Source organism: Branchiostoma belcheri, unplaced genomic scaffold (genome assembly GCF_001625305.1).
Source record: "Branchiostoma belcheri isolate BF01 breed outbred unplaced genomic scaffold, Haploidv18h27 scaffold83, whole genome shotgun sequence".
NCBI lineage: Eukaryota > Metazoa > Chordata > Leptocardii > Amphioxiformes > Branchiostomatidae > Branchiostoma > Branchiostoma belcheri.
Window position 1 is genome coordinate 269,718 of NW_017804498.1, and position 13,018 is coordinate 282,735.

General features: G+C 41.1%; 1 protein-coding gene and 1 pseudogene across 1 annotated transcript; both read right to left on the reverse strand.

The window, feature by feature from the left end:
• Nucleotides 1-699: 699 nt before the first annotated feature.
• Nucleotides 700-7,120, reverse strand: LOC109486818 (LRP2-binding protein-like). The gene is made up of 9 exons (XM_019790720.1): nucleotides 7,070-7,120; nucleotides 6,080-6,305; nucleotides 5,311-5,424; nucleotides 4,602-4,706; nucleotides 3,985-4,128; nucleotides 3,369-3,420; nucleotides 2,864-3,035; nucleotides 1,976-2,147; nucleotides 700-1,310 (listed from the first exon to the last, which is right to left on the reverse strand). The coding sequence occupies exons 2-9, from the start codon at nucleotides 6,263-6,265 to the stop codon at nucleotides 1,245-1,247; spliced, it is 1,011 nt and encodes a 336-aa protein (XP_019646279.1). The 5' UTR covers nucleotides 6,266-6,305; nucleotides 7,070-7,120; the 3' UTR covers nucleotides 700-1,244.
• A 516-nt stretch (nucleotides 7,121-7,636) lies between these two features.
• The window catches only part of LOC109486822, a 16,159-nt pseudogene continuing 10,777 nt past the window's right edge, over nucleotides 7,637-13,018 (reverse strand).

A 13,018-nucleotide genomic window follows, 5' to 3' on the forward strand; every position in this document is an offset into this window, starting at 1 on the left:
GGAGTCGTCAGGGTCATTAATTGTTCTGACGCACGTACTCTAACAAAAGAGTCACTATGACAGCTGCGCTGTTGCGCTTTTCCCTATTGAACAAATGAGATGAAATATTTACACAATGGCGTAGGCTGATAATTTGTGTCTTAGACTACAGCACTTGTTTGGAAATGTTGAATGAATGGCATATTTTGAAAACAAATTGCTTATTCCTCCAGTTCCTTTCCATTTTCATTTCCAGACGTTTGAAGTCAGCGTTTGGTTACAACAATACATGTACATCAAGGTAAGTTATCCACACGAGTTTAAAATGCCTGCCTCTCTTCAGTAAGTTTGTTGTCTTTGGTTCCTTCAAAAACGGAAATGTACGGGCCAAGAATATGCATTCCTTCCATGCTTGTGCTGGGCGATACAGTGTTATGCTGCCATGACGTTTACGAGCCAGGGTAATGATAGGATAGCATCATTATGGTGACAGGACCCATCCTGACTGTCCATCACAATTAGCAGTTCAACCAATGATAGTATGGTAATTTGTGGGTTGACCAATGACAGTGTGGCTGCATGTCCTTCAAATATTTGCATTTCTGCATATTGACACTTACAGTAACAATCGTACATGATTCCATTATCAACAATAATAAACATCTTTGTATTGCTCATGACTTTCATACAAGGGAGATACATTACAAATACAAAAGTATGCTTGAATCAATTGTTTTATAAAAATATGTGAAAACGGTATCAATGTATACATAGGAAGGCAACAAAATGTACATACATCATAGCGATAGTAGTAAAGTATCACAATCTTTGTAATGTACAGCATTATCAGAGAAGCTACATTATATTTACAGGCCTCAAAAGAAAGCAAGAAACCTTTCATCCATGACTATACAGTTTGCTCCAACCACATGAGCAGTACATCAGCAATGATTACTTTCCTAAAGAACCTAAAACAGCATGTGTTCACTCTCTGTTGACACAATGAATAGAAAATAACCAATCTTTCTGCATTACGACAACAGCATTTCAAATTTTTCATATGATAATTAGATTAACATATGGAATAACTACATGGTCTAAAATGTCACTTGTAGCAAAATGTCTCCAAACTCTATAACAATGATTATTTCTCAACATTGCATTTTTTGGATTGCCAGACATTTTTTTCCTTTTCATAAAAACATCAGGAATTTTGCATACATTTTAAAAAATCCCCTTTCACAGCTGTAGTATCCCACAATGCATCAGATCCTCCCATGAGTCATCTGGTTCTGAAGCATGGCCGTCATGTCAGGGTCAAAGGTGAAGGCCTGAAACATGGATACAAAATATGAATAATTAAACCTTTTTTCAAACCATAACTAGAACATACATGGCAAGTAATCATTGCCTTCTATCATTCTGTCTAATCATGTTGGTTCCTTCAACTATCACCCACCTGTTATGCTAAAAAATAAATGAAGGTCACAGCATAACATTTAATCTTCAACCTCATATTCTTGAATAAAAGAAAGACTTGTGCCAAGACAATAAAATAACACATGAAATTATTTTACGTATTGGAATTCATGTACCGTTTACAGTGTCTTTGTATCAGAAAGAACCTTGTACCTTTCATGAAATATTCATCCTGATTGTCTGGTGGCTACCTGATACCCCTGCAGTCTTAAATGCTATAATATTGCTTTTTCTTATATAATGTCAAATCTTACAATTCGGATACCCTAAGACTGTCACATTGAAAAGAAGGTGTTATGGGGCCTAATCATGAAGACATCTGAGTATCTTCTGGATATTTTAAGTGTGCATCTATAACCTCAGAAATTTGCATATTAGTTGATCTCATCATATTAACCATTTCTTCACAAGTGAAATGGTGAAATGTGGTGAAATTATGAGCATTGATGTTATGCACAAATCATGAATTACTGAACAATGTCCACACAGGACCTACTTAACAATCGGTTTCTCTGACCTTAGAGTAGTATGTTTTGGCTTCGTCCTTGTTTTGTCGGACGCCGTGACCCATGTGCAGACAGCGGGCATAGAAGAAGCACGCCATGGCGATGCCTTTTGCAATGAACCCTGGGATACAGTCAGTGTGGGTTGCTATCGTCTGCACATCTTCTGGTTGGTATTGAGAAACCCTGGATGGGGTAAGATAGGTGAGTTACAGTATTCTATGATGGTACAGAAAAGGGTATTACTTTTTATTTATTTTCAAAACAAGAAATCGAAGCTCTCATACCTCTGTGAGCTATGGTATAGTTTATATAGTTTTTTGTGAATTTTTTTTTGTTTTATTGATTTTTGTGAATTTCTTCCTGATTTTGCCTGTGCATTTTCCCCCACTTACTGGCTCCCATAGAGCAACAGGTGTGCATAGACAGGAAATGAAATAACCTTTCCTGGGACCTTTGACCTAACTTCTTGTCAGTGTCCTGTTGTGCCTAACATTTTGGAATGAAAATGCTGTGAATGCCCCCTTTCCCCTCATGAAGCCCTCATGATTTACAGTCGCGAATTATAATCAAAGCTGCATCATGTAGCATTAGGATGATACAAAATTTTCTGGTCAAAGTAAGTTAAATCATTCCTCCTTTTTTGATTAAGTGCCATTCAGGTAGTGTAGGTGCCAACATATGACACAATACAAGCTATGTTTGTTTACAATCTGGTAGTTTGTGGTGGCACCTGAGGGTGCCTCATGTGGGCTGTTTTAGTGCCAACCGTAAGAGCCAGAAATGTGAGATATTTTTACAAATATGTTACAAAGTAAAGTTACAATCACATAGATATTTTCTTAGATAAAACATTCTAATTTCTATACAAAAAATGTGTGCATCAAAATCAAAGTGCTGACTTTGCTGCCAGGTCTGCAGCCTTGGTGTAGAGTTTCCTGTTGTAGTAGTGTGCGACCAGGTTCCCCATGGCGTACACACTGCCCCGCTCTGACGCCTCCTTCAGACACTCGAAGGCTGAGGTAGGGTCCCTTCTCTTCCCCTGGCCGTGTTCATACATAACACCCAAGGCACCTGAAAACAATACCCATCAAATTTCAATCCATTGTCACCATATGGTATCTGTGGTTAGACAGGTAGCATTAATGAAATAGTGCATGCAGAATCATAATTTTCCAAATTTGCCTCTGCCAATATTATTGGCAATAACTTTGTGTATATATGTGGCTAAAACTGACCAGCAAAACACCATGATTTGAATTGTGATGGAAAACTTTCAACAATTACATGTCAGTTTTCTATCAAACAAGCACAGTACTACCAATGGGTACCAATACAGAGATAATCTACTGTACAGTAAATTTCATATCTTAAACAAAATCTGCAGTAATTTCCTTAAAGACTGACCCTGTGATTCCAAACTGCCTGCTCCACAAGCTTCTGAATGCCAGAAAAATGCCTGTAAAAACACAAGATGACATTCTGAGTGGTCTGGGCCCTGTTACGCTATGACCTGGTGTAAAGGTTATCCTGCGGGTTTATTGACTGATCATTATAATTATGATATCAAATATTATGCTATGGTGTCAAAGTGCATTACCAACAGCACATGTTTTTGAGGAGCTGTTACAGTAGCTTTCAGACCTCTCAGACATATTTTGGGTTTTTGTGACCTTCATGTTCACATACCTCATAAAGTGTATTAGGTTTATGTGAATCCATTGGAACTGTGGAGGGGATTGTATATTAAATAATATATTATGTAATTCAATAAGGCACCACTTTCTGGATTCTTGCACATACCCACTTACATCCTCCCACCCAGTGCTGGGTTACCTCCAACCATGACCTGCCCAGCAACTGTCAAAATCACCTCCCACCCTCATTCAACCATTGCCACTCAGACAGAAAACATACAAACTTACCAGCAAGCCACCCAAAACAATACTTTAAAATATACTTCATTGGCTACTTTTAATATGGGCATGGTACCATAATAAGTTACAACTTCACACTGTGTCACCTTCTTCAGGTTTTTAGTGTCCTCTCTGGAGTAGAACATGCCCAGCATGGTCATGGCCCGCACACTCCCCTCCGGGTTCCCATCATCCGCGGAGAGAATCCACCACTTCTCCGCCTCCGCGTCAGACTGGGCCACTCCGTAACCCTGCAGGGACAAGCTTCCTTGTTTGTTTCTTTGTTTCCCATAACTGGTATACTGTTTTTATGTGCATTCATGCTCCAGCTCTATACAGTAGGTACAAGCTGTGTGTATAAGACTGGACTGTAAGGCTGTGATGGGATCTTTAACATGCTTGAGATGCGGCTCTTTGAAAACACGGGGCCCTTACCTTAACATCCTATCCAAGAAGCTGTTTCTCACGTTTACAAAGCCGAGTCAGGAACTAAGTGTAACATGCTTTTCCCAAAGGCATACACAACATTGGGGACTGCTAGGGACTTGAACCAAGAAGTTAAGATTTTATGTCAATAGCTAAATGTTTTTCAATCATCATTGTTAGGGCTTCAATTGTGTAATCTATATCTGTTATATTTTATCTAACATCTGACCCTTACCTCCTCCCTCATGATAAGTGAGCAGATTTGAGTTTTCATGAACAAACATAACTGTGAACACACCTGAAAATGTGCCCTCCCCAAGTTGTACTGGGCTGCTCTAACAAGGTGTTTAGCACGTTGACTCTCAGATGTAGCAACTTTCCTCATGTACTCACAGGCAAGTTTCTGTAAGGAAAATCCACATACTTTGTCAACTACAAACAAGACATATTTTGATGAAGTTGTTGTGTTACAATTAGCAGAGATGAATATCTAAAAGGTGTTAAATTTGTTCTACATGAGAAACATCATATATATTGTAGAATGTAACTTTACAAGTGTATGACCATTACAAGTGTAGGGATCTCTTGGGTAGAAATTCAAACAATGCTTGGATGTGCAGAGATAAGTAATATGTCTGTGTAGCTGGTACATTCCACTGTAAGGCTGAGCTCTTTAGTGGTTGCCTGATAAGGATAGATTCTTTATTGAGTTGACTAAATGCATGTAAGAATAAAGTCATGCTACTAACAGAATATATGTCGGCAGCAAACCATGTACAGAATATATGTCAGTGGCAACAAAGGTTTAACTATTCTCTAAAATGCAATATCTTTAAACATTTTTTAATGTTTCCCCAAGTTGCACACTGTATAATGAATTATCTCCTCTCAATCAAAATGTATTTGAATTTATTTAAAAGATTTAAAGTATTGAAATCAGTTGAACAATTGGGCAGAAAAATACATATTTTTGTATAGTACAGACAAAGATGCATATCCAGTCTTACATGGTTCTCCTTTGTTCCCAGCCCATCATAGTACATGACTCCCAGCTGGTACATGGCCTGCCAATCCTTCTCTTTCAGCCTCTCAAACTGCACAATGGCTTCCTTGTACAAGCCCTGTGAAAAGAAATAACCTTTTTTAGTGTGGCTTTGAATACCTCAAATGTTGATTCTATATTAAATCTACTGATTGCAGTTGGATGTGCAAAGGTTAGGTGTGTCACAGGTCATTCGGTGTAATATAAGCAGCTACTCCCATGCCATATATATGGCCATGCACCTGCAAAGCTGTTGTGTTGTGCTGAGGTGCGGTTGTACCAACAATACAGATACAGATCTGTTATTCATGAAAGAGATCAATCCATTAACCTAAGCTGTATCATATTTTGCTTTTGTGGGAACAATGAGAATTTTAATTGTCTTGGCCTGGTCACATACGTTGTGCGATCGTCATACGATCAAAACTCTGAGGGCATGTGGCGGTAGTGGTGCATGTGCCCTGCAGATATCTTCTTAAAAAAAGGCTGTCTTAGACCCTTGTCGGTGGTTGTTTCTGTAGGAGCCTGCTTGAAAATTCTATGGTATCAAAATTGTGCAATGACCTACAACAAATGTGACCATATGAGCCTTGACATCACAGCCAAAATCGGGCTACGGTTGGCTGACTTACCTCCCAATAATTTGCATATGTCCCCAAATAACTTGTATGTATATGATGTAAACAAAAACAGCGACTGCTTGTATGCCAATATTGAACATCTGCTCCCCCTACCTCTTCAAAGTAGAACTGCCCCAGCGTGAACCTGGCATGTTGGTCTCCGTTGCGGATCCTCTCCTGTAAGATGGCCTCCACCTGTTCCACCAGGTTCTTCCCATCAGCGGACTGCTCCCCTCCGAAACTGCTCCTGATGGTGGGTTCCCTGGAGGGGAGGGGCTCACCTGGGATCTGTTTCTCCATGCTGCACACCTGTAGTTACCACACTCTGCTTCGTGCTGAACTGGGGAGGGAGGACAATCATTCAACACAGCAGTGTATACAATACAAGACATCTTAATGGCTTAATGGCATCTTAATGGCAACGTACACAGCAAACAAAATGAAACTTTACAAATATCATCTTAAGTAACCACGTCTAGCAGAAAAATAGACGCTAAACTTAACAGTAGCCATCGACTCTGGTAATCCTTCTTGCATGATAATGCCGGATACAGACATTATCATGCAAAAAGGATTACCAGAGTCGTCCACGGCTAAACTTAACAGCAACAACCTTAACAGCATTCATGAGCTATGTTTAAAAAAAAAAACCTTTTTCAAAGAAATGGCTTGGCAAGCAATCGTTTGTTTCATCATGTTCACGAGCATTCCCTAGAGAAATGAAATAGTCACTTGGCCATGTAGTCAACCTGTTTTACAGTTTGTTTCTGCCCGTATGATCGCATTAACAGTGCGTGACATAAGGCCATTAAAAAGCCAGCCCAAGTCAGGCGAATGATCATTCAGCCGTCCAGGGTATAAAAGTTTACATCAAACTAAGAGATGAGCAACACGTTTATCCAATATATATCCGATCACTTCATCCAAATGTGATGACACTGGGTTTTATCTCTATCGGTTGACAGTTTACTTTCACCTTACACATAGTTGCCCCCCTCCCACCTCAAAGTCCCAACAAATTTTCTGTTTTCCTCAAGGCGCGTGCATCTTCGAGGCATCTTTCAGCTTAAAAACATGACAGGTGCTTTGGCTGAAAGTACTTACTATGTCCTCGCTGTTCCTCGAAAAACCTGTGAATTATGAGAAGTAATCTTTGCCGTCTCTGCAAACCCTAACAGGCGTTTACTGCGCAGCTCAACTGCGCATTTACACCGACCTGTGCGGTTGCTAAGCAACGGACCCTGTGACGTATGAAACCCAAATAATTCTTCACTCCTTGAAATCTGTTGGGTTTTCACGACCGCTGGCGCATGGCGGTCCTTGTTAAGGACAGAATCTTCTCAGTGGTTTTCTTGAAACCTAAGCAACAAGTGCCAGGTTTACTAGCTGATTAGCCCAGGTTGAAAGACATGCAGAGCAATGAGGCCATCTAGCGACGATAGCGAAAAGTGCACAAAAGCGTGACTGGCTTCTCGTCCTATGTTCTCTGCCTTCTGTCGATGTCAGTCTTCAAATCAAACTCCAATATTGCCATATTTACTGTCGAGTATTGTCATAGAAATTGCAAATATAATATACATGTATCGTTTATACAAATTACAACAAGAAATTGAAAATTTCAAACCTCCGGGAAGCATTTTGATTTTTTGTGTGTGAATTTATTGTTGGCACAACCAAACATAACAGCCTCACAACCTTAAGGTTAATCTGTGGTTACAAAAAAATCCCCACCACCATCTTGCAATGCCTCTGTGCAAATGATAGCAATGTCTCTTAAATATATTGTCTATTTTAATACTTTTAGTTAGATTTACTAACAGATTTACTTGTGATACAGATTTACTTATTAGTAGCACACACACAAGTAATGAGAAAGTGTGGATAAAACAATGTCTGACAGTCTTATCCACCATCATTTTCTGGTGCATACACATGCATGATTGTTTTCTGTTATGTAAAAACATCGCAAAGTCTTAATCAAGGTCAAAATTATGTACAAAACGTACCATTGATTCTTCAGCCATCTGGTGTGATATCTGTCAGCTCATCGCGATTAACTATCATCACATAGGAATATGTATACTAGCCATGGCGCCAGTGGTTTAGTACGATTAGTATATACTAGTAAATGTAGGTTATCTACTGCCAGACACAATGTCAGAATATAATCAAAGGTCAAACAACATAAGCATCCATGTCTCGTCTAAAACAACACCTCAAGCCTATGCAGTACTATTTTGGGCGTTCAAACGAAATTACTTCCAAAGGTGACCACGTTTTTCTCTGATCAATGAGAAGCATAGATCCATATGCTCCACGTGGGTCCTGAAACACAGGACACAGACACGCAGGTAGTACTGATCGCCGAGTACGGCAGGAGTCATGAAGACTTTCCCATCAGAATTCAGGTCGTTCAGGAGCTGTTGGTTGAAGTTGTTGATGTCGACGCCAGGTGGCGCTGTAGCACGAAACAGCACCACGGACAGCTCCGGCTCCCATGGTAGCTCGAATTCACCAGTTTCTGTCCATCGAGAAAGACAGATTCATTGTGTTTATTTACCTCTGAATAAACTCAGTGAAAGACGAATGAATTCCAAACGAGTGAATGTAAATTCCCAGAAAGTGTCTGGAATAAGTAAACCAAAAAAATGGACACAATATCTATGACACTCATCCCACGAATTGAGGGAAAACGGTTTTGTACCTTTCAGCTTCCTGTAGAAGTAACGTGCCAGAAGGAGTTTCTCCTCCAGGGCCGCACGGAAAACCCCAACACCAAACACTTTCAGTGGAAGCCACATCTGAGCACCTCTGTGGAGAACAGGTGAAATGGTGAACGGCATGCAAACATGCATCCGCAATTTTGAAGAAAGACCGAACCATTAGAATTTACATACGAATTCTGTCTGTCCATGTACCTAGATCTATAAGTCATTTTCGTATCTAATGGCTGTGTCAATGGTTACATGGGTTCTACATTTAGCTTAGATGTGCAGGTATGCACAGAGTGTTTTCGTATGTTAATTTCGTTGTACCCATGTACTAGCATTTGTCTGTATGTCTACATGTAGTTTTAGACCTTACGAAAGTCGCCAGTGTACTTTTGTTGTGTCAATAAAGTTCTACGTATTCTTGTGAGAGTCCGGAACAAGTTTTACCTGAATGGCCTGGTCAGTTCAAAGGAAAGTTCGGATGGAGACACATGCTCATTAGAATATACCGGAGATCCCGTGAAGTACTGGGGTGTTTGTTCCAAAGAGCAGCTCTGTCGGAGCTTCTCTCCATCTTTCACCACAAGAACTCCTACACCATTTGATGTAAATAGCCCTGAAAATAAGGGGGGAATTAATGTTATAGTTTAGAGATAGGCGGAACGAACGTAGAGGCTTTTACTTCAATACAAGACGGTATGTACATTTAAACTAAATGTTACACACATAAAACTACCTCGTAGATATCAATTTTTCAACCTACGCCTCACTCAGCTCACATTTAAAACATTGATTCTTTTGTACGTCACCTTTGTGTGGATTCACCACAATTGAATCGCTCCGCTCCACGCCAACAAACAGCGGTTTCATGTCGTCACACAGAGCGAAGAACCCTCCGTACGCGGCGTCCACGTGCAGCCAGAGCTGGTGACGTTCACACACGTCAGCGATGTCGTCCACAGGATCCACACTTCCGGTCAGCGTGGTGCCCACAGTGGCCACGACCAGAAACGGCAACAAACCGGCCTGGTTGGTTGGTGATTTGTGGAAGTAAGTTACAAATGAGTTAAAAGTCAGCAAACCTTTACAACCGTGTGATGACTTCAGTCAACATTTATAGATTATAACTCCAATAACACACCAGTAAAACTATGGATATTACAGAGATCTTGAATGAATAGAAGAAAGTCTTGACGGAATTCCCTTACTTCCTTGTCTTCCTTGATCTGCTTCTCAAGAGTCGCTGCTGTCATCTTGAACGACTTGTCCACTGGAGTTTTCCTCAGAACGGCCTCCCGCATTCCAACAGCTCCAAGTCCCTTCTGCACAGCATAATGGGTAAACTCGCTACAATAGATCACACATCTGTGGAGAGAGGACATGGACATTTTGATCTCGTTCGGCTGGGTTAGTCTTGGTCACCTAAGTACTATGAAATGATAGGAAGCAATATCTTGAGCTCATACAATTTGATCGAAACCACATACTAGTATTTACCTGTGAAAGTCCGCGGCTTTGAGACGCCTGCTGTCCCGTGCGACGGCTAACGCCGTGAGAGTGGCGAGAGAACCTCCCGATGAAATGTTCCCAGCATGCCCTGCGGGGTAGCCGAACAGGTCTGCCACCCATTGGATCAGCCTGTTTTCCATTTGGACAGCTGATGCGTTCCCCAAATGAGCCCCTGTGGGTGTGTTGGTAGTTAAAACTTTAGATCCAACACAAAAAGTTCCCTCTCCTTAGTACAGCTTTCGACCAATCACTCTGGTCTTCCTCAGTAGACTGACCCAGTGAGGCTTGTCACGTGGCTTCTTGCCAAGTGTGACAAGCCTCACTGGGTCAGTCACTACTGTCTATCAAGAAGGTCTATTAACTTCAACAGTAACAGTTTTAATAATTGTCTTCGTCAGAAGGACTATGAAATTGTCTCGCCGGAGTGTGGGGAACTGCGGATTTTGCAATATAACTCTGGAAGGCATGATTCGACGTCCATGATTTTTGGCAGGCAGATTACCATTGTTGAGGCCAAATTCAAGTACAAGTTTCGGCTTCGTGGGGGGTCCGTGCGTCACGTTAGTGCACCTTTTGTGTTTGTGGCTTGTTAGCAAAATAACTCAAGTATTTGTAAAATGTTGATTATAATTCTTGGTGTGGTGCTAACTATTGTCGGGACCAAGGTTAAGTTCGTTACTGAGCTTCGTGGGGGTTTCGTTGTGACTACAGGGGGCATTTTGTTAATTTTTCTTGTGAGCAGGATAACTTTTGTATGTGTGGATGGAAGTTAATGAAATTTGATAGGCATGTTACTGTGGTGATCTCCAAGATTGAGTTCAAAGATGAGAGTCGTGGAGATCGTTATGTCCCCGTAATAGGACCTTTTGTGTTTAGAAATCCCCCACCTACATCTGCTTGGAGACAGCCGACAGCTGGATATAGCCGTTACCGCCTGGGAACCCCATAATGGGATGGGATCAAATGACGTTACATTGAGGGATTGTACTATAACTTCAGCAGGGGGAGGATAGGTTGGACATATGTCAGATTATTTTCTACGGCCACACCAAGTAATTGCTATGGATGACGTCCACTGGAGACCTTAAATCTAATTACCTTACATTTAAGGCAAGCGCGCAATAAAAACACGAATGGCCGAAAAACGAGATGCCTAGATTTGGAATATACTAACTGTAGAAGTACAAATGTTAGGACACAAAGAACACAAGAAACAAGTCTTCTATTTGTCATAAAGACAAATTAACAAAACAGCAGTAGTCACCCTGTTCTGATTCTTTCCTTTATAACATCTTCTCTTATTATATTTTGCGGCGCTGTCGTGACACTTTCAACACAGTAAGAATTTCTTGAACGTTTTTTTCCAGTAACAGTCCAAACTCAAATAACGTAGGGGGGGGGTCTAACACGGGTGACGACGCATCTGTATAATCTGNTTCCAACAGCTCCAAGTCCCTTCTGCACAGCATAATGGGTAAACTCGCTACAATAGATCACACATCTGTGGAGAGAGGACATGGAAGTTTCTCATTCGGCTGGGTTATTGTTGGTCACTTAAGTCCTATCAAGTGATAGGAAGCAATATCTTGAGCTCATGCAATTTGAGCGAAACCACATATTTACCTGTGAAAATCTGCGGCTTTGAGTCGCCTGCTGTCCCGTGCGACGGCTAACGCCGTGAGAGTGGCGAGAGAACCTCCCGATGAAATGTTCCCAGCATGCCCTGCGGGGTAGTCGAACAGGTCTGCCACCCATTGGATCAGCCTGTTTTCCATCTGGACAGCTGATGCGTTCCCCAAATGAGCCCCTGTGGGTGTGTTGGTAGTTAAAACTTTAGATCCAACACAAAAAGTTCCCTCTCCTTTATATACAGCTTGCGACCAATCACTCTGTTCTTCCTCAGTAGACTGACCCAGTGAGGCTTGTCACGTGGCTTCTTTGAAGGGTGACAAGCCTCATTGGGTCAGTCACTACTGTCTATCAAGAAGGTCTATTAACTTCAACAGTAAACAACAGTTTTAATAAGTATATTGATAGATAGCATTTGTTGTGCATTAATTCATACGCCCTGTGGCCTATCGGAGGTACAAAAGAAGTAGTAACATACGTACATTGGCAGGACGTGTATCTAAAACATGCGTTAAAACTACCTAATACACAGGTTCGGCTTCTTCTCGATATATATACATCTAGTATGATAGAGACTGAGTTGTGAAGTAAGGAACGTTTGACTAATACAGAGAAAGTACATATTGGAAAGTGAATTCATATTGGAGAGTGAAATTATATGAGTTCTGTACACATTTCCACGTGTATAGAACTCCATACATACCTGAGTATGTCGCTAAGATTGCAGGAACGAAGGTGCCACAGGCTGACGGGTATGTACTAGCGCCGGCATTGATAAACCCAAAGAATGTGGGATGACCATTGTTAACTCCGGCACTTACCAAACGGTCTTTGAAGTCTTGTATTACTGAATCTGTAACAGTTACAGAGATGGACATGGGGTGTTTATTATAGACTTGATATCCATCATTTATCGATATACTACATGTAGTAGCTGTTCACTTTGTTTGGTTCTGGATACTCTCACAAAATTTGTAAGCGTGTGTATCTTTTATGACGCTTTAACACCGGTTTTCACGAATACTATTCAGAACATTATCTCACCGAAGTCAACTGGGGTTTCGCTGAATTCATCCGAAATTTCACAACTTCGAATTCCCCGCTCCAACCTCATGACAGGCCCACACGCCAGTTTTGTCACCTTGTCGTCGTACGCTTCGAGTAACTCCGCGGTGGTTTTAGTCATGGCTCCCCGCTCGCTCCC

Coding starts and splice junctions, on each gene's coding strand:
- LOC109486818 (XM_019790720.1), bottom strand. CDS start 6,265: ATGGAGAAACAGATCCCAGGTGAGCCCCTCCCCTCCAGGGAACCCACC. Junction 5,425..6,079: donor GGCAGTTCTACTTTGAAGAG/GTAGGGGGAGCA, acceptor TTCTTTTCACAG/GGCTTGTACAAGGAAGCCAT. Junction 1,311..1,975: donor CCAAAACATACTACTCTAAG/GTCAGAGAAACC, acceptor TCCATGTTTCAG/GCCTTCACCTTTGACCCTGA.